Genomic DNA, 17,364 nt, shown 5'->3' with positions numbered 1-17,364 from the left:
AAATCATGCCACTTCATTTAAATGAAAGGTATGTGGTCATCGGCCTTTTTAACATTTAAAAGTGAAACAAAACCCAAATTCTATGCTTATATGGATGTCACTTGTGATTACACACAGTGCTTTTGGTCTACTTGATATTCGAGATCATTTATTATTAAGATGAAGCTGTCAAATTAAAGACAATAAAACACCAAAAGCATACTAAGGGACCCAGTAATCCGTTCCATCTTAGAGAATTAGAGGTTACAAAGGACATGATGAATCATGAATCTGAAGGAGTGTACGGTCGGCCACTCAAAGGTCTAAGGTCAAGTGGTAGGATCAGCATAGGGAGCAAGATAACCATATATTATCTAAGCAAGGAGAACCAATGACTAAATTTAGAGTGCAGGGACATAAGCTCAGCATGTGTTAGAAAAAGGTCAGTGGACTGTGGTTTGCCAAAACCTGGCTTAACTTTGATACACATTCAACCTCACTGTGTGCTAGTCATGTTCTGTTACTAGATTACCTCTCTACATATTATCACCACTACCCTAATTTTTAACCCTCTCTGACTGTGAGCACTAATTACTAAGGTAAAGGTTTGATTTTGAATAGTATTAATTCAAATTATATACCTACCTTAATCACCCCCTAATATCAATGGATTTATGCTTATTATATACATGATATTAATAGAATATTAGTAGATTCTAAGTTATTTTAATATTATGAATATACAGAGTGTAGGTAAAGGGAAGAGAATATAGGTAAGGTTGATAAGTCTAAATATATATTTACACTCTCCTATAGCAAGCATAGTATGGAGTATATACAAAATAAAATAAATTACTATATAAAGAGATTCATGATAAATTAAAATTTACTAATCTTCCTTAATATTACGCATATGATGAGCATAAATTTATAGATATTAAGGGGTGATCAGGGCAGGTATATAATTTAAGTCGATGCTATTTAAAATTAAACCTTTACCTTAAGTAGTTTGGTATTTGCGGTTGGAGAGGGTTGAAAATTAGTATAGTAGTGGTGGTGGTATCTCAGTCTTCTCAGAATATAGGCATGGTATATAATTAAATGGGGTGTCGTACACTTTGAAATTAATTCATGGTTCGACACCTGCTGACCTTCTTTCTGCCGCATCACGGTGAACAATTTCTGACGCACACCAGGCTGCAAGCCCATGGCAACTATTACTAGGTATTCAGTTAATACATGGCCCTCTTCTCTCACTCCAACCCTTTAGGGTGTATTTTATCTATGCTATACCCCTGTGAAAATATATTATGGTTTCTGAGGCTGCACGATATAGCCACTTCTCATTATCCCTTATTAACGCCTTTAGACGATATTTCTAAATATTAGAAGCTAGCTGTCCCCTGGCATCCTTGTTACAGCAAGCAGAATCCCATAGTCCTATTTGGGAGACCCTCCCTCGAATGTTGATGAGCAGCAGGAGCACTAAGTAATATTCGCGTCTATGCCTGCCTGAGACATACTGCTTGGCTGAACACTGGCAATGTTGGCCTGCTTATGCTAGAGTTGGTCCGCGTTCGGCTTCCAAATTCCACCTTCCTTTTCTGCAGCATATCATCAAGAGTGGATGGATGTACTGATTGGCCCCGACATATATCATATATATATATTTCTTAGGTAAATGACAAAGAACGTTGACTTGGTCATTATTTGTTCCGTTGACGAATTGCATCAAGAATGAACAGAAAAATGTTGCTTTGCAGTCCGCCTCTCCGATCAATGTCGTTAATCTGCTTGTATAGCTCTTCCAACTTCCTCTCTTCAAATTCTCTGTACATCTTCTCGATTTGCATCTGGTCAAACAACTGTAGAACTCTACGTTCAGGAACCGGATCGCGTTTGCCATAAGAGTCAATCAAAATCTGTCGTTGATCGGCGGTACACGAATGGAGCGCTTGAATGACAAGCCAACTGCACTTATTATCTTGAATATCAGTGCCGATCTTGCCTGTTGTCTTTGGATCCCCGAAGACATCGAGGTAGTCATCTTGTATCTGAAAGTACTCCCCGATCTGCAGGAGAACGCTCTGTGCTTCTTCTAGATTCTCTTTGCTGGCACCTCGGACGTAATGCAGTCCCAGGGCAACGGGCAAGTAAAAGCTGTAGAATGCGGTCTTGTTGGTGGCGATGAAGGTGTACTGTTCCGCCGACATGTCTCCGGCGATACTGTTGCAACCTATGGTCGTGTCACACAGCTGCCCGAGCTCTGTCCGGAACCCCGCCTCGTTAAAGAGTTCGATAAAAGCAAGATACTCCGGATGATCGCGGAAATGTCTCTGTAAGAGAATGAAGATGCATGATTTAAGAAGCGAGGCATCATTAATTGCTAGGAGTCCCACGCCCCCTGCGCGATACCAACATGGCTTGCCTCTCCGGTATTCTGAGTTATCCATGATGTCGTCCCAGATAAGGTACGCTGCCTGGAACAGCTCAGTACACCAGCCAAGAATGCTCAACTCCTCATGCTCGGCCTCGGTTAGAGGTCGTTTGAGGAAGCTGAAGCCGGTGTTCACGACCGCCAGACCCCGGATGAGTTTCCCTCCCGCCGTGTTTTCCTTCAGACACTACGAGATAGCAGTCAGTGCCAAGGTCGACAGCGATCAGCAAATCCTAGACTTACTTTCTCAACTCGTTCCCTTTGCGCTGCTGGTGTGCCCCTTTGTATTAGGCCCTCTTTCAGCTCAAGAAAGAGCAACTCCTGGACTGCTTCAAACTTTTGGCGGTCGGCCATTGACGCGATTGAGAGACTTTGACGTCTGGGAATCTGCTATTTAATGTACATATGAAACGCTGCCTAGATGAAGGACACGAGGTCAACCGTCGCGGCTTTAAATAAGGGAGAGACAAGGCAATGATTAAGCACCGCGCAGTTGCGCAAACGCTGCTCGTTGTGAGGGATATCGCCACGACTTCCTTACTACCTTCTCATTCCCTGCTGGAGATCTGCTGTATAATGCGCCTATTATTGCGCAGTGGCGGTAACAATCCATAGGGGCCGAGCATAGGCCACTATTGGATAACAGGATTGCATCATAAGCATAGGAAGAATTCAAAAATACGCACCACATGCATACTACATTTTCTAATAATCTTGTATGCTGCTTATGGTAGCCCTCCTTGACTACAAGAAGACGTCATCTGAACGAAGACCGGTTTTATGATTGTTCTCATTATGGTCCTTATCCTTGCGTGCACCTGGCTTTGGGGTGGTGGTCATCGAGTCATGGTCAAGTCCGATTAGTCCAACCGTATATGCGAGGGGTCGAGATGTGAAACTGACATTTGCGAATGTAAACTCTAAATTTGAAAGCGCGCTGCAACACAATATAGCTCGTCCTTTAAGACTCTCTTGAAACTGCCGAGATACCTAAAAAGCTCAGTCATACGGAAGAACGCCCACCATGAAGCTGCCTGCAATATCCTCACTTACCTTATCATTCTATAATGAAATTGTCCGCCGGAATGGGAGTATGATCTTAATAGACGCAGGCATCCGCTTCTGGTCTGGACTATTACAGACATTGTTTATCCTTTGGCGGGTAGGACTATAGAAACCTACCCTGCATGATGAAGTTCTGCAGCAGGAACTTCTCTTGCATATTTGACTGCCCATTTTAAGTTTTGGCAGAAACTGCAAGATGACATCAGGTGTCTATTTCATTGACCATTATTCGTTCGCCCAACTGCATGCCTCCTAAACTGGCAACTGACTCTACAGCCGCATCCCTGTAATGACGCAACCCTTGAGGCCAGAATGATTGGTTGTGTGACAAGCTCATGTATGTACTGCCACACAAGACATAGAAGCTGCATATCAAAGGCTGGCGATATTGATGGCCATTGATGATGCATATAAATCAATCAACATATCCTCTACTTTGCCATGCCTTCACTCAGATGTTTCTGTGCTACCCACGTTATATCGCTCTCTCCAAATCTAGAGAAGTTGCGTGAGTCTCCAAATGATCGAAGAATCGTCTCTCCGCTTGTGGAAGCGGAATCTTGCGCACCCAAGAGTCTGGGTCCCTGAAATTAGGTTAAAAGAATATGGAACCTCTTTGGAGGTAAGTGGATCTTTGTTCTGATGAGGGCCGAGAAGTCGCTACTAACTAGACAACAGTTTCTTCTACCGGATTACGAGCTGGAATGTGTGCCTACCGAGAATGGCCCGCAGAACGGCGGCACTACGCATCTATCAAAGGCTTTAGAGGCTGAGGTTGAATTGAAACTCTCACTACAACCCCAGCTACACCGACCTCATATAGACCTCTATAAGGCCGCCATTTCCCAGGTCCAGGCTGTCAGTTTGCTTTTCCCGGACTGTCACGCAGACAGTGTTTGTATCTGCATGACAGCCTGGGTCGGGACTTTGTGCACAGTTGATGATATGCTTGAAGACATGAAGCCTCTCGAAGCGGAAGCAGCCTTGCAGGAAATCATTAGTGTTTTAGAAGAGAAAGGTGGGCGCAAATACACAGCCGCTAGGGGAGATGCGAAGTATGTATATCATACTCACGGCAGTCTAGGTACCTACACTACGTCACGGTCCACAGTGGCAGTGATGGTCGCCAAATTTAAAGCCCACTGTGAGAAATACCTGCCTACCGCGCTGTCTCACGCCGTCTTCCGTGATCTCTCCGAGACTTTTCAGGGCATGCAGCAAGAAATGCAGCTCAAGCGGGGCAGTTTGCCTTATGATTTAGACACTTATATGAGCATCCGTACCCGAACTATAGGGATCAAGCCATTGTTCACGCTGGCTTTGAGTACATGGAGACAAGACCATATCTGGTCCAGTACATTGGACAATATTCAAAATGAGGTTAATATGGTCGCTGGGCTTCAGAACGACCTTATTGGACTCGAAAAGGACCTCAGAAAGGGCGAGCAAGCAAACGCAGTTATAATATTGATGGGGAAGCATTATGACCAACATCTAGATCGTGAAGACTTGCAGAAGGTAACCAAATACCTTTGCGAAAGGCACAACTTGGCCATATCGCGGCTTATAAAACAAATGGAAGACTTGCGACGAAGCGCTCACCTTCAAGATCGAGATCAAGTCCTGGAGATGGTCCTTTTGGATATGCAACTTTTGTTTTCCTTAACTCATTTCCAGTGGTGTACGTCCGCAAAGCGATACAAGGGAGACTAGGCTACATTGGAAGATGATCTTGCTGACGGAAGTAAAGCCGTGTTTCCTGGCTCTCTACCGATTTCGGAGAAGCAGTTGAGATCATCAGAGGCGTCGAGTACCATCTGAAAACTTTCTTTATGCTCTGGTAGGGTACAAATAGCTGTGCAGTTAAGACTTGGGTGATAGTACTCGCAATGTATTCGTTAGTCGTAATCGTGATGACATCCATTTAAGGAAAAACTGGGATTACTATCTCACATGCCGACAACTAGATTGTAATCTCCTGGTTGTGAGGACATCGATTGACAGCTGCTCATGAACCACGGTGCAAGTCTCCAAATATCATCGCTGTCTGTTATCTCGCGGACAAAGTTCAGGACACCTAAAAGGGGTTATGGGAGTAACATGTAGATGGGGCGGAGAAATTGGAATATGCGGTATCTGGTCAACAGACCCGCGAAAGGTGAGACGAATAAGGACGCATCCACCATAATATTCTCGGCTAATATTATCATTTGTCAGTGACCTCACGCAGTCAAAAGTGGCAAGAAGAGCAGAGTTTGGCCGTAACGGGTCACCTGTCGCTGCGGTCTGATACAGGAAACGCATTAGACCGTAGCGTCAGATATGGCTCATCCGCGCCCCCTTGTATGGAGGCAGCGTGCCTGTATATTGCAATGATTTCCATGTATAGAGGGAGGGTGGGAGGTAACTGCACAGATCCTTCCCCCCATCAAGTGGGAAATCCAATTGTCACTGGATGCCTAGCGCATCTACGTAATCAATCAACTCAAACCAGTAGAATTCGCATCCGCGGTCTCGTGCATTCCATATTGAGCCCAAAGTAATTTGGAAGCGCGACCGCATCTGCTTCGAGAATGTGATGACCCGCTCACTCCTCTTTATTGCCCTTATTCTTGAATTTTTCCCGGAAATCTCGAAGCAGGAAACCAGATAAGCAAGGTCTGTGCATGGGATAGATCGTTGGGTTAATTGGAGTACCGTCTCAAACTCGCTAATAATAGCCTGGGATAGCATAACAGCCTCTTGGTCATGTTGGCCATAGGGATGATATAGCCGATGAATGATAAGTAAGGCGGCAAGGCGCAGGACTCTGGACTGTGCCAAGATTGCCACAACCTCAGCTTGTGTAAAACGATCAAGAAAGTCGACAGGTGTTGACGGCTGCCACTGGTCGACAGCGGCGTGTATTGTATTCAATCTTTCAAGGGTCTCCGGAAGCACTGCTTTTTCTTGTCGAACCGAGCAACTTATCTCACAGATGTCGTAGAAGTAAGTGAATATCGGGGAGCTGAGTCCAAGATAGCGATCGACTCTGTCTTTTCCATCAAGATCAACTCTCGTGGTTGGAATGTTTGATCGCAAAAGACACTCAAACGTCTCCGTACAGGCCAAGCACATAAGCAGGTCTATCATGGAAGGGTCTAGTGTTGATAGATCCATATGCTGAGATTTGATGAGGCTCAGTGTATAATGCGAAATGAGATACGGTTGACCTTGTGCAACATGCATTGCAAAGGTAACCATCGCAACCCCTAGTATGAGCGCCGTTACCAGGTCCTGCTCACTGGATATTTTGAAAGAGCGAAGAGCAGAGAGCACCAGGGCAGCGCGGCTGTGCCCTATCTCACCACTTGGCTTGGCGTACTCGGGGAGTTGATCTCTAAAAAATATGGCCGCACATGCAACTGTAGCATTTCTGACGATGGATGTTGGTTGAATGATATTCTGGATGAATAAAGAGTGATCCGACTCATGAAAACTTGGACACACGAGAAATTTGTCCAGGGGTGACGGTTCCCGTATATCCTTCATTAAATTCAAGAAGTGACGTTCCACTGGATCCAGATCTGATAATATCATTGGATTACTCGCAAGCCTTGCATTCCAGGATACGCATGAGTGAGACAGTGCTGCTTCCACGCGCATTGGAAACGGAGTGAGCGCACCTGAGGCGGATGACGTTGGCAGCGTATATGGCACCTTTTTCGACCTCTTCGATTTCCGTCCTGGCTTTATAGCGCATCGTACGGTCTGGCAATACTGACCTATGCGGGCGCATCTTTCGCACACAGCAGAGGGGTCTGATCGTCGGCATTTCTCTTTCACTGCATGGCACTGATCACAGGCACGCTTGGTTGGGCCTGTGGTGGCCATGATCCGGTTATTAGCGGTGATACAATTACAGAGCTCCCATTGGCCATATAGCTTGAAATTATAGCATATCCTTGTAAAAGACTAAAGGACTTACCAAGCGGGCGTCAGTATTCTGTTTCGTGGACTGGCCGTTACCATAACTTACCGAGAGTATTTAGAGAATTGTATTAAGGAGAGAACGATCTCCAATACCGGCTGTGGTCGCTATATAATCTCAGCTATCTCTAGTTGAAATCTTCATGTGAGTAGGCAGCTGGCATCGGCAGCGAGGAGGAACGGGTGCAGCAGTAGGGAATGATCCAAAGCGTGAGTGGACCAGGTTAGTGGCCAGACGCTGCTTGCAAAAATTTCAATATATTTTATAAACCTGCCGTCTTTAAAGAGTTAAATGGAGCACTTAATGCGCCAAGATCAGTGGGGTCGGCTTCMCCATCTGACCAGTGTGATCGGGGAGGACCTGCCTCTTAGGGAATACCAGTCTTTGGTTAACGGAGGGCCAGGCCGCCCAACGGCTGCTTGACTACTTCCTTCTAGTTAGCTCAATTTCTTACTGCATCCTCCTCCTCTTCTTGCCTGAATGGAGTCTTTTCAGCTAGTTACTATTTTTGGGGTGTGAGTGTATACCCGCTCCAGACAGCAATTACCTGTATCCTTTTCATCCGATTCGCTCCCCAATTGTTACTTTACACTGATACACATCATACTGACACTCTACGATTATTCTTTGGCATATCACTTATCGATTGCTCATGCATATAGACAGTGTAGGCCCTTGCAAGACATAAAATCTCCCATGCTGAATCTTGTCTTTATCCTCCCAAAGTCCTGATCAATACTCGGATCTATCCCCTAGCCACCCTCCGGAAAATCGAAACCTCTGGTTGAGATCTGGCAGAAATCACTTTCAATAGTCATCATTACTCTTCGCCCTCATTTCGACGCCAGACCTTCGCCCGGGCGTGCAGGAAGATAGTTGGGATAATGCTGACAGCGACGACCAGCGCAGAACAGATACCCGCACTTGGAGCGACTCCGACATACTTGAACATGGGAGAAAACCTGAAGGGAGGGTTAGCTATAATGTGCAAGGTACCACCAGGGTCATTGAAGAGGTGGCTCACCAAAAGGGCCCAATGAACCCCCACATCTGGCGCACGAAGGTGATAAACACACCAATGCTGGCGGCCTCCTGGGGGTGGCAGTCGACGGAATAAGTAATCATGACTGTTGTTACCAGCTGGTTACCGACTGCACCAATGGCAGTGCTAATTATAGGCGAAACACTCCAGTGGCCCGCTGGTGACGCCTGGGTGCAGACTAGGAAGACAATAATGCCGATGATGGTCAGGGCAAAGCTAAAGTAACTGAGCTACAGCCAGAACTCGGGGTCGGGCTTGCGTCCGATACAGCGGGCGCGTTGGCTCATCCAGAAGTCTGACAGCACACCACCCATCTGCTCGCCAATTACCGATCCAATGATGACACCCAGGAACTGGAGGCCCAGCTGCTCGGCATTCAGCTCAAACTTCTCTTGCAACAGCTGGGGCACCTCAACAGTCGCAAGGACACTACCGAACAAGAAGACCATGGAATACGCACAGGCAGGGATGGGAATGGACAGGTGGCGGGCCATGGTCAGAGGTCGGACGAACTTCCACCAGGTCAGCGGGGTGGAATCAATTCGCCGGATTGACAGATACTCCGTCTTCCAGTTTGCCGCTGGACGGTTGACACCGCTGCCAACATACCGAGTCTCAGGTCCGAAGAGGAGATACAGGATGAATTGTGCACCGTTGATCTGCCACGGTTATACCTCGTCAGCATGGCGCTAACGAGACCGATTCCCCGATCCACCGGCGGAGGTACTTACCATAGCCAGGATCCAGTAGATCCAGTGGTAACCCGTACGGTAGGTGGCAAAGCCGAAAAGGAAGGGCCCAATTGGCACCCCCAAAGTGATCATCAGGGTCCAAACGCCCATGTAGCGTGCGCGGTTTTTCTTGAAAGTGGTTTCCATCACCACCGCGCTGCCGATGGCCGAGGCAGGTGAGATAAAAAATGCCACCAAAGCCCGGCAGGCAGCGACTGATGCGTAGGTAGTGCTTTTGGAACAGCCAATGTTGCAGAACAGGCTGCAGACGAGTGACAAGAGAAAGATAGGGCGGCGACCGAAGCGATTGGACAATGGTACCCAGAACAGGGGAGCGCCTCCCAAGATGGCGATTTGCAATGAAGTCAGATAACTAGCATTTTGCAAGCCAACACCAAATCCCTCGGCGATGTCTGAATAGGCTGGGATGATAGCTGCAGCGGTGAAGGTACCCATACAGGCATGAAATGCCACGAGGATAAGATTGGTCATTTTCTACAATGTCGAGCATCAGCACCTCGTCTCTCCTCACTCCTTTCTTCACTGTCAGTCAATCCGGGGTGGATCGTTACTCACCTTCCACTCAGGCCAGTTATACGGATCTTCTGGGCTCATGCCTGGGATAGGGTCCAATTCCAGTGTGCCATGTCGTTGGAGCAAGAAGTCCTGATGGGCTTTGGGGAGACGAGCAGCCACGGACTCGACGTAGCTCGCCGCTTGGTCGGCTCCTGCGCTCTCGACACGGTCAATGTCGAACTTGATATCTAAACGCTTCTTAACCTGTTGGGTCTGGTCTCCTAAACAAGAAGCAGAGGGTTGCAACTGAAACGATGTCATGGCTAGGCTCTCGTCGAGGGTGGAAGATTACCAGATTACACACCGCTGCTTGGATGTTCTCCCTTTTTTGGACGTTACAGAGATTAGGAGGTGATGGAAGGATCAATTGAATTGGATAAAGACTGCAGGGCCGAGAGTGCCTGGTGATTTCAACAGAACTGGAGAATCACAGTATACAGCGCCGTTGGGCGACAGCGAAAACTATGCTGGGGTGCTCGGCAATGTCGAAATTCGTCGGAAGTGATCGCGCAATAAGCTATCCAGTCATCCGGGAGATACAGGAGCCGGGGTCATTCTTTGCTGAGCTGATCGACTGCCTGGAGAGGAATGCGGATGGTCTCATGGGTAGCTTGGTCCAGTCAGGGCCAGCGAGCACGATTGTGTTGCAATCCCGGATATCATCCCCTTTAGTCACAGCCCTTCCCGGCACCATAGGATGGCAAGCTAATGGGGCATCGTCCCTTCCAGCCGAGCACGGCATAAATAGCTTGTCCAAATACCGAGCAGCAGAGGACGATGCCTCATCCACTACAAAATGTCGCATCGCAGAAATAGGGTTTGGGGTGGGTACTGCACAGGGGCCGATCTGTCATGCCAATTGCGCCAAGCCGGCTTGTTTCGCGATGTATGATTCGATACGCTCCCTATCCCCACTCTTTAGCGAGCCAAGCCAACGGGCGGCATGGGCCCATTTTCTCCGCAAACTGGTACCTGCCCTGGTTGGGATATACTAACCCCCACAGGATGCAATCAAAATACCCTTTTTGTTTGCGAGGTCGTATCAGCCTGACATGGTGCTAGGATTTCGGACCCGGCATTGCAGCAAGCCTTTGATTTCTAGGACTCTGAATGGCCATCGTGGACCACAATGAACCATGTGATCATTATGTAGCGTCTTTGGCGTGTATTCATTGAACTCGGACCGGCCTTCTCCTATGGCCAACAGCTCTCGGCTAAGAGCCAGTACAGCGTTGAAACCTTCAGGAGGGATACCATCTGACGGGCTGTAGTTGTCCGATTGGTAAACATTTACCCGACTCAAAATATAACCAGCCATATGCCAGTGTACATCTATTTTGTATGCGTACAATTCAAGTCCTATCAGACTTCCACATTCTACAAAAAATATTAAGCTTCTGCATACCTTGCCTCAAAATAGTTACACCAGTTTCAAGTTTTACATATCCCAAGTCATGAAGACGACAACTCTCAGAATGAGGTTCCTGTTTGTGGCCAGCCTTATTTCCCTTGTCCAGGTGGGGACAGCTGCACAAGGATCCAACTATAATGTCACCAAAAGCTTCGCAGAAGCCCATAGTTGTGACTGCAAGTGCCAGGATGACCTGAACAACGCGAATCCAATCGATCTCGCTACCTTTGGCCAGAATTTCGACTTTGATTTCTACGAGACAGCTGCCAACTTTTCTGGTTCCAAGCCAGGCGACCTCTTGAAACTCCAGCCTCTGGATCCTGCAACCCTCCAGATTAATGCAGGAACAACGGTATATCGCATCCAATACACATCCCGCGACCTCGACGGGTCACCAGTGCCCGCTACTGGTTTCATTGCTCTTCCATATGCACCGGTAAAGGAGAATTCCAGCACGTATCCCGTCGTGGCCTACGCGCATGGAGCCAGTGGGATATACCGCGGGTGTGCACCGTCCAATAGCCCGAACCTTTACGACTATAACAGTTGGCAGCTCCTCATCGAAAGAGGATATGCGGTCGTCGCCACGGACTATGCTGGCTTGGGAAACAATTACACCCTTCATAAGTATATTAGTTATCCAGCGCAAGTGAACGACATCTATTTTTCCATGATCGCCGCTAGAAAGGCATTCGACATCCTCTCGGACACCTGGATGGCAGCTGGCCATTCCCAAGGTGGAGGAGCAGTGTGGAAGTTGGCGGAGAGCGAATATGTCAAGGACGACAAAGACTATCTCGGTACGGTTGCACTGGCACCAGCTGCCAAAGTCATAGACATGTTTCTGGCCGACAGGGACGAGGTCATCTCCTCTGGTTACTTGCCTCTTCATGCCAAGGCGTATCAACGGGTGCATCCATCGTACAAATTGACTATCCTGTCAGACATCATGCGGGACCGCATGGTGATTTCGGACACAGCGCAGCTTTGTCTGGATGCTTTGGGCGCCCTGTCTTCTGACTTGACAGTTGAAGAGCATATCTCAGAAGAAGGAATCAAGACAGACATACCACTCCTCTTGAACTGGCAGAATGAGACGGCTCCAGCCTCGGGAGGACACAACTATCAACCACTTCTGGTCCTTCAGGGTCTGAATGACACTGCGGTTGTGCCATCTGTAACACGGGCTCTATGGAAACATTCGTGCGATGTCGGAAATGAGGTCCATCTCAGCGAGTATCCCGGAATGAATCATGATCAGATAATCCCTGCTGCCGCACCAGAGTGGCTGGCCTGGATGGACGCGCGATTTGCACGACAGCGCACCTCTGGAAACTGCTCTATTGAGCAGAAAAGGCCATTCGATCTAAACCACATGGAGTTAGCACTAGGAAGTTAAAGTAGGGGGTACTACGTATCCACTATCGTCTCAGGTCAGGCCTTGTGATTTAATTCTTCTTTCCCGCCTTTCCGAATCACTTGGGGTAGTGTCACATAGCATGCCAGGGCTCGAGGCGTCTAAGACTGCCGAAGGGCGAATAGGATGGAAATACTGGGATGTCCGCTTTCGAGTGGACGATGATGGGGAATACCGTTGAGGGAGCCAAGTAGTACATGTGTGTTTGATAACTGACTAAACCTTGGCTGCTTAGTGTCTGCTTTCATGACGATAGTGGGTGGATTTTTATACAATGACTTACCTCAATATTAGTGGTATATAAGTATGGTTAAAGATACAGAAAAGCATGTAATGTGCAATAACAAAGTATAGTTTACTTCAAGACCACATCTGTATGATTGAACGAGCTAAACTGATAGAAGGATTGTTCCCTTAGATCTATTGACCTTGTATGTTTTCGGACTTCTATTCAAATTCTGGGAGAATATACGAGATGAGCCGAAGAATGCATCCTTACTTGCAGAAATGCTTTGCTAATTTTGCCAGCTTCTCCATACAGTCTGTGTGATATTGGTTAGTAGAGTGCAATTTTCACCCCGCATACATAGTCCACACCAGTCGCTGAAACTGTGCTCCAGAGGACAGAATCAGCACTGCCACCGATATGCGTTCTGTTCAAACAGGGACACCTTACGACAAGGTAAGAGTATGAACACTATCATGAGTTCGAAAGTAGTGGACAGAGAGCAGTGGTGGTTGAAGACTTTTATCCATGCTGATGGGATACGAGGGATAATCATCTGAATCTTGCGACGTTTATGTTTCGGTTTAGTCAATATGGAAGATCGGCTATGATTGAATAGCATCAATATGACATGATCACTGTTTCAGATGGAGGATCAGTGAGATTGCTGACTAGCTGAATTACGTTAAAATAGAAAATCATGGAACCGAAGAGCATTATACCTGTCTATGCAAGCTGTAATATGTATAAAACGAGACAAAAGACCAGACCAAACAAGAACTGCATGCCAAAAAGGAGAGTTGCGAACACCAATGCCATCTATGACTCCACGATATTTTGCACCTGACATACTTGAGTCGCAAACTTGGAGATGGTCAGGCTGGGCGCCGGCAACTGCTCCAAGGGCATGTCCATAGCAAATTCCTTAAAGATCCAATTGGGTAACTCGGCGCCAGCCATGGAATCAATTCCATAGGAAGCGATCGAGCCGACCTCAGCATCCACATCTGCAGGGTCCAGCATCAGCATGCGCGAGAGGTTGTCGATGAAATGCTGGCAGATGAGTGCGACCGCCTCAGCCGGCGATTCTACTGCCCGGATGCTGGTCAGGATGCTCAGTTGCGCACCCGCTCCGGCTTCATCGGAAGAGACGTTGATGGAGTGCACGGCGTGGCTGAAGCGCGCGTCATGAAGCCAGAAGCTGTCGGTGCTGGCGCTATCGTTAACGGCCTTTTGCAGCTTGGCAGGATCCAGCCCGACCACCACATGGTCTGGAGCGGGTTCAAGGTGAGTGTTGGAGATGATGGCTGCTTCAAAGGACTGTAGTTGGCCGCCGCGTAGTTGCTCTGACCTGGGGTGCCCAGAATTCCCGAGACGGAGCTGGTCATGGGAAAGAAGTCTAGAGGCTCGTCAGCCAGGACAGCATGCAGGTTCTGCGCTCCAAGCACCTTGGGCTGGGTGGACTGTTTCCAATCCTTATAGGTCATGGAGTGAAAGAGTCCGTCCTGCAAAAGTCACAGTCAGTCAATAAAATCTTTATTACCCATGTGAGAGGCATGAACTTACCTTCAGAACCATGGCCGCGTGGATATCTGGCAGTGATGAATGATATTAAATCAGAGCTTCTGTCTGCAACCTGTACGTGGAAATAGTGGCAGTAGCGAATAATCCTAGTTGCTACAGGCATGGGTGAGTCATAAATCCCTTTGTTCGTGTTGCAGGCCGCCATCTATGTATTTATAGACCATGTTTATAATGTAAGCGACCCCTGGACTGACGTGGCTCTCCATTTTCCTATTCATCATCCTTAACACGGTTTTCATATCGCTCATCCAGTCAACAGTTATTGACCATCAATATATCCATTGAATATCGAATTCATTAGTATATACAAGGCATTGAATCTCCATTAAGTGCGAGAGCAGCCTCTTCAGATGCTCCAAATCCCGACCTATTTGCTACGACTCAATCCACATCGCGAGCATGAACATCATCACCTTCATGCAAAACCGGCCTCGACTTACAGGTGTGCTCTCATTAGCTGCTGCTGGCACGATAGTCGCCGCATACCTTGGCAAGCGACGGCTTGACCGCTCATGCCCGAGAATCTCCATCACGGAGCTCCCAAAGTCGAGTGCTTGTCGCAACCTCGTGGAGAGAGGCGAAGCAGTCCCGAAGTCAGTATGGGGGATGGAAAGGTCAGCTCTGCTGGCGTCGTGGTCTGGTGGGGACAAAACCCGCTGGGTGCCCTCCTTCGCAGCCCTTGAAGCGGATGTTCCCGTATCCCTTCTCGCTGGATACGGAGCATTTGACTGCGAAAAGAGCAACGCCGAGAAGGACGACGCGCATCATCTGATGCAGAATTTAGTTGCCGCCTTTCTTGATGCGCGGGCCGCGGGGCCGGAGGCGTGGCTTCTGGACAAAGAGGTGCCGCCATTGTCCTTCGCGCCAGGTACCCTATTATTCGGCGATCAAGCCAGCATGGGAGCCTTCATGCTTGGGACCTGGAGTACAAACCGGAAGACTCCTATCCAACCTCAGGCTCTGGGTCCAGAAGCCCCCGAGCCTTGCTCCGAGTTCCCGTCAAACAGGGATGCGATCGAAGATAGTCCCACGGATACAGCCGGGGCCGTGATGTACTGGAAATTCCCTGATGGGCTGGTCCGAACAGCGGACAAGGCAGCATCGTACGGTCTCCCGTGGCGGTTCATGAACGGCGGATTTCAGGAATTCATTGTGGAGAAGGTGTCAGATGAAACGGCGAGGGTAACATACATCAGTCTTGAATGCTCTAATCTACACCCCGGCGGCCAATCTACAAGGAATTTCAGCATGTTGCCATGGCTGGCTTATGAGGTTCACGTATTATATGCACAACTCCTCTGGCATAATACTGTGATACAACTTCATAAGCGCACGAAAACATGAGATGATTTTCTACACTGGCATTAGGATAGAAAGTAGTAATAAAGATACCCCTCTCTGCTCATCCTGTATTCCCTATATCCGTGCATATCTAGGTACTTGCATAGAAGGCCGGTGGCTCACTGCCTCGCTGAGCATATCTTCGTACATTCTCACTAGATACGGTAAGTGCCTTGGGTGTGATGTCAGCTCACCACTGCGGCTGATATACGGTGAAAAGCGGACCGCATTGCCCGCACTCAGCCGCTTGAAGACAACTCCGTTAAACAAGAGGTAAAAGAAAAAGCATCGAAAGCGTGTTTTCCGCTGATGGAGGTCTTGTACAACCTTCTACGCAAGCTTTGTTTTCGCCTTAGTAGATATAATTACCTTGAAGTAGCCGGCCATAGATGAGGGTATCTGGCTCAATCATCCCAGACAATCGCCATTGCCACCTTCACTCAAACTAAGAACCTGTCGCTAAGCTACATGGGCTCCAATTCTTCAAAAACAGGCGCCCTAGCCCTTGAAAGTTTCCCAACCACGCGGCCAGCCATTCGAATCAAGATATGAGAGAATGCATATCGCATGCACCGGTCGACTTACACTTCTCTAGGCCGGACTCGCCGGTACATTGCCCTGTGGGGACATTTACTCTGGCTCGACCCTTGTTGGTGTCGTGAGTTATCTCTGTCGAGAACCTCACACTGCGAAAGGGATTACTGACACTCATAGCCTTTCTCGCGCGGTACTATCGAGTCGGTCGAGGGCTTCGAGCCCAAGGTCAACTTCACGATCAACAACGGCCACGACTGGTTCCGCATCGATGCAGACAAGAAGCATGGGCGCCTGGGCATAACGGTCATTGCTACTGATGCCGAAGGCTGGTGCATGCGCGTCATGGCCGACGGCGTCGTCGAGTTGAACGAGCCTACTCTGGGTTTGATTATGGGTCATCCTGAAGCAAAGAGTACACCCTTCGGCTCTGCAGGTGAGATAGATTCCTATTCCCGGTGTTAGGGGTTGCATCTGGCTAACGGTGGATAGTTGAGCAAATGAGATTCGAGTGTGGCCATGAACCTTACAAGCCGATTGAAAACATGATGTTTGCTGTCAGCATGCGTTTCCTGAAGGAAGAGAGTGGTGAACTGTTTGCCGATATCCGACTGTCCAGGATTGTTGCAGGGTCTGGTTATGAATGAAGGTCTAAATATGTATGACAGTTAGCATTCACATGGACTAGCAAGCTTATACCGTTACAAAAATATGGATGGTTTGGTTTATAAATATTGCAAAATCCTCTTTACTTCATTACTAAAGTAATGTATACGACCATATTCCTTGAGCCAATCACAGGCACTGTTCTGCTCTACAGAAGCTCATAGCGACCGCGGGACGGTCAGCTCATMGGCCATAGATGCAGACGGCAAGATCGCCGTCGCGGGTATTCGGCTTGTTCGGGCCCTATTCTCCATCAAATGCTTCTGCGGCCTAGGCAGCCAGGACGTCCGGCACCCGCTCACCAGCTGGTGGACTTATTAGCTGGCCGAATCCGATACGACGCGCCTCCCAAGCCATGATTGCTATAGGGCTCAGATATCCATGA

The 17,364-nt window shown here is 48.1% G+C and overlaps 7 protein-coding genes across 7 annotated transcripts; 3 read left to right on the top strand and 4 right to left on the bottom strand.

The window, feature by feature from the left end:
• Window positions 1–1,685: 1,685 nt before the first annotated feature.
• On the bottom strand, window positions 1,686–2,770 carry Asppvi_008429 (FPP/GGPP synthase family protein; the record flags this gene model as incomplete). The annotated part of the gene is made up of 2 exons (XM_043304298.1): window positions 1,686–2,603; window positions 2,660–2,770. 2 exons carry the CDS (start codon window positions 2,768–2,770, stop codon window positions 1,686–1,688), a joined length of 1,029 nt encoding a protein of 342 aa, XP_043160233.1.
• A 1,231-nt stretch (window positions 2,771–4,001) lies between these two features.
• On the top strand, window positions 4,002–5,194 carry Asppvi_008428 (terpene synthase family protein; the record flags this gene model as incomplete). The annotated part of the gene is made up of 2 exons (XM_043304297.1): window positions 4,002–4,103; window positions 4,160–5,194. 2 exons carry the CDS (start codon window positions 4,002–4,004, stop codon window positions 5,192–5,194), a joined length of 1,137 nt encoding a protein of 378 aa, XP_043160232.1.
• A 3,077-nt stretch (window positions 5,195–8,271) lies between these two features.
• Window positions 8,272–8,576, bottom strand: Asppvi_008427 (uncharacterized protein; the record flags this gene model as incomplete). Its single annotated transcript, XM_043304296.1, has 2 exons — window positions 8,272–8,413; window positions 8,476–8,576. 2 exons carry the CDS (start codon window positions 8,574–8,576, stop codon window positions 8,272–8,274), a joined length of 243 nt encoding a protein of 80 aa, XP_043160231.1.
• A 147-nt stretch (window positions 8,577–8,723) lies between these two features.
• On the bottom strand, window positions 8,724–10,061 carry Asppvi_008426 (uncharacterized protein; the record flags this gene model as incomplete). The annotated part of the gene is made up of 3 exons (XM_043304295.1): window positions 8,724–9,152; window positions 9,225–9,719; window positions 9,801–10,061. 3 exons carry the CDS (start codon window positions 10,059–10,061, stop codon window positions 8,724–8,726), a joined length of 1,185 nt encoding a protein of 394 aa, XP_043160230.1.
• Window positions 10,062–11,275: 1,214 nt separating this feature from the next.
• On the top strand, window positions 11,276–12,610 carry Asppvi_008425 (uncharacterized protein; the record flags this gene model as incomplete). The annotated part of the gene is made up of 1 exon (XM_043304294.1): window positions 11,276–12,610. One exon carries the CDS (start codon window positions 11,276–11,278, stop codon window positions 12,608–12,610), a length of 1,335 nt encoding a protein of 444 aa, XP_043160229.1.
• Window positions 12,611–13,673: 1,063 nt separating this feature from the next.
• Window positions 13,674–14,432, bottom strand: Asppvi_008424 (uncharacterized protein; the record flags this gene model as incomplete). Its single annotated transcript, XM_043304293.1, has 3 exons — window positions 13,674–14,125; window positions 14,176–14,359; window positions 14,421–14,432. 3 exons carry the CDS (start codon window positions 14,430–14,432, stop codon window positions 13,674–13,676), a joined length of 648 nt encoding a protein of 215 aa, XP_043160228.1.
• Window positions 14,433–14,837: 405 nt separating this feature from the next.
• Asppvi_008423 (uncharacterized protein) lies at window positions 14,838–16,960 on the top strand (the record flags this gene model as incomplete). Its single annotated transcript, XM_043304292.1, has 4 exons — window positions 14,838–15,620; window positions 16,375–16,437; window positions 16,494–16,749; window positions 16,806–16,960. 4 exons carry the CDS (start codon window positions 14,838–14,840, stop codon window positions 16,958–16,960), a joined length of 1,257 nt encoding a protein of 418 aa, XP_043160227.1.
• Window positions 16,961–17,364: the final 404 nt, after the last annotated feature.

This window comes from Aspergillus pseudoviridinutans, assembly GCF_018340605.1.
Source record: "Aspergillus pseudoviridinutans IFM 55266 DNA, scaffold_5, whole genome shotgun sequence".
Classification (NCBI taxonomy): domain Eukaryota; kingdom Fungi; phylum Ascomycota; class Eurotiomycetes; order Eurotiales; family Aspergillaceae; genus Aspergillus; species Aspergillus pseudoviridinutans.
Note: the sequence above shows the minus strand (reverse complement) of the source record. Positions and strands in the feature narration are given on the sequence as shown.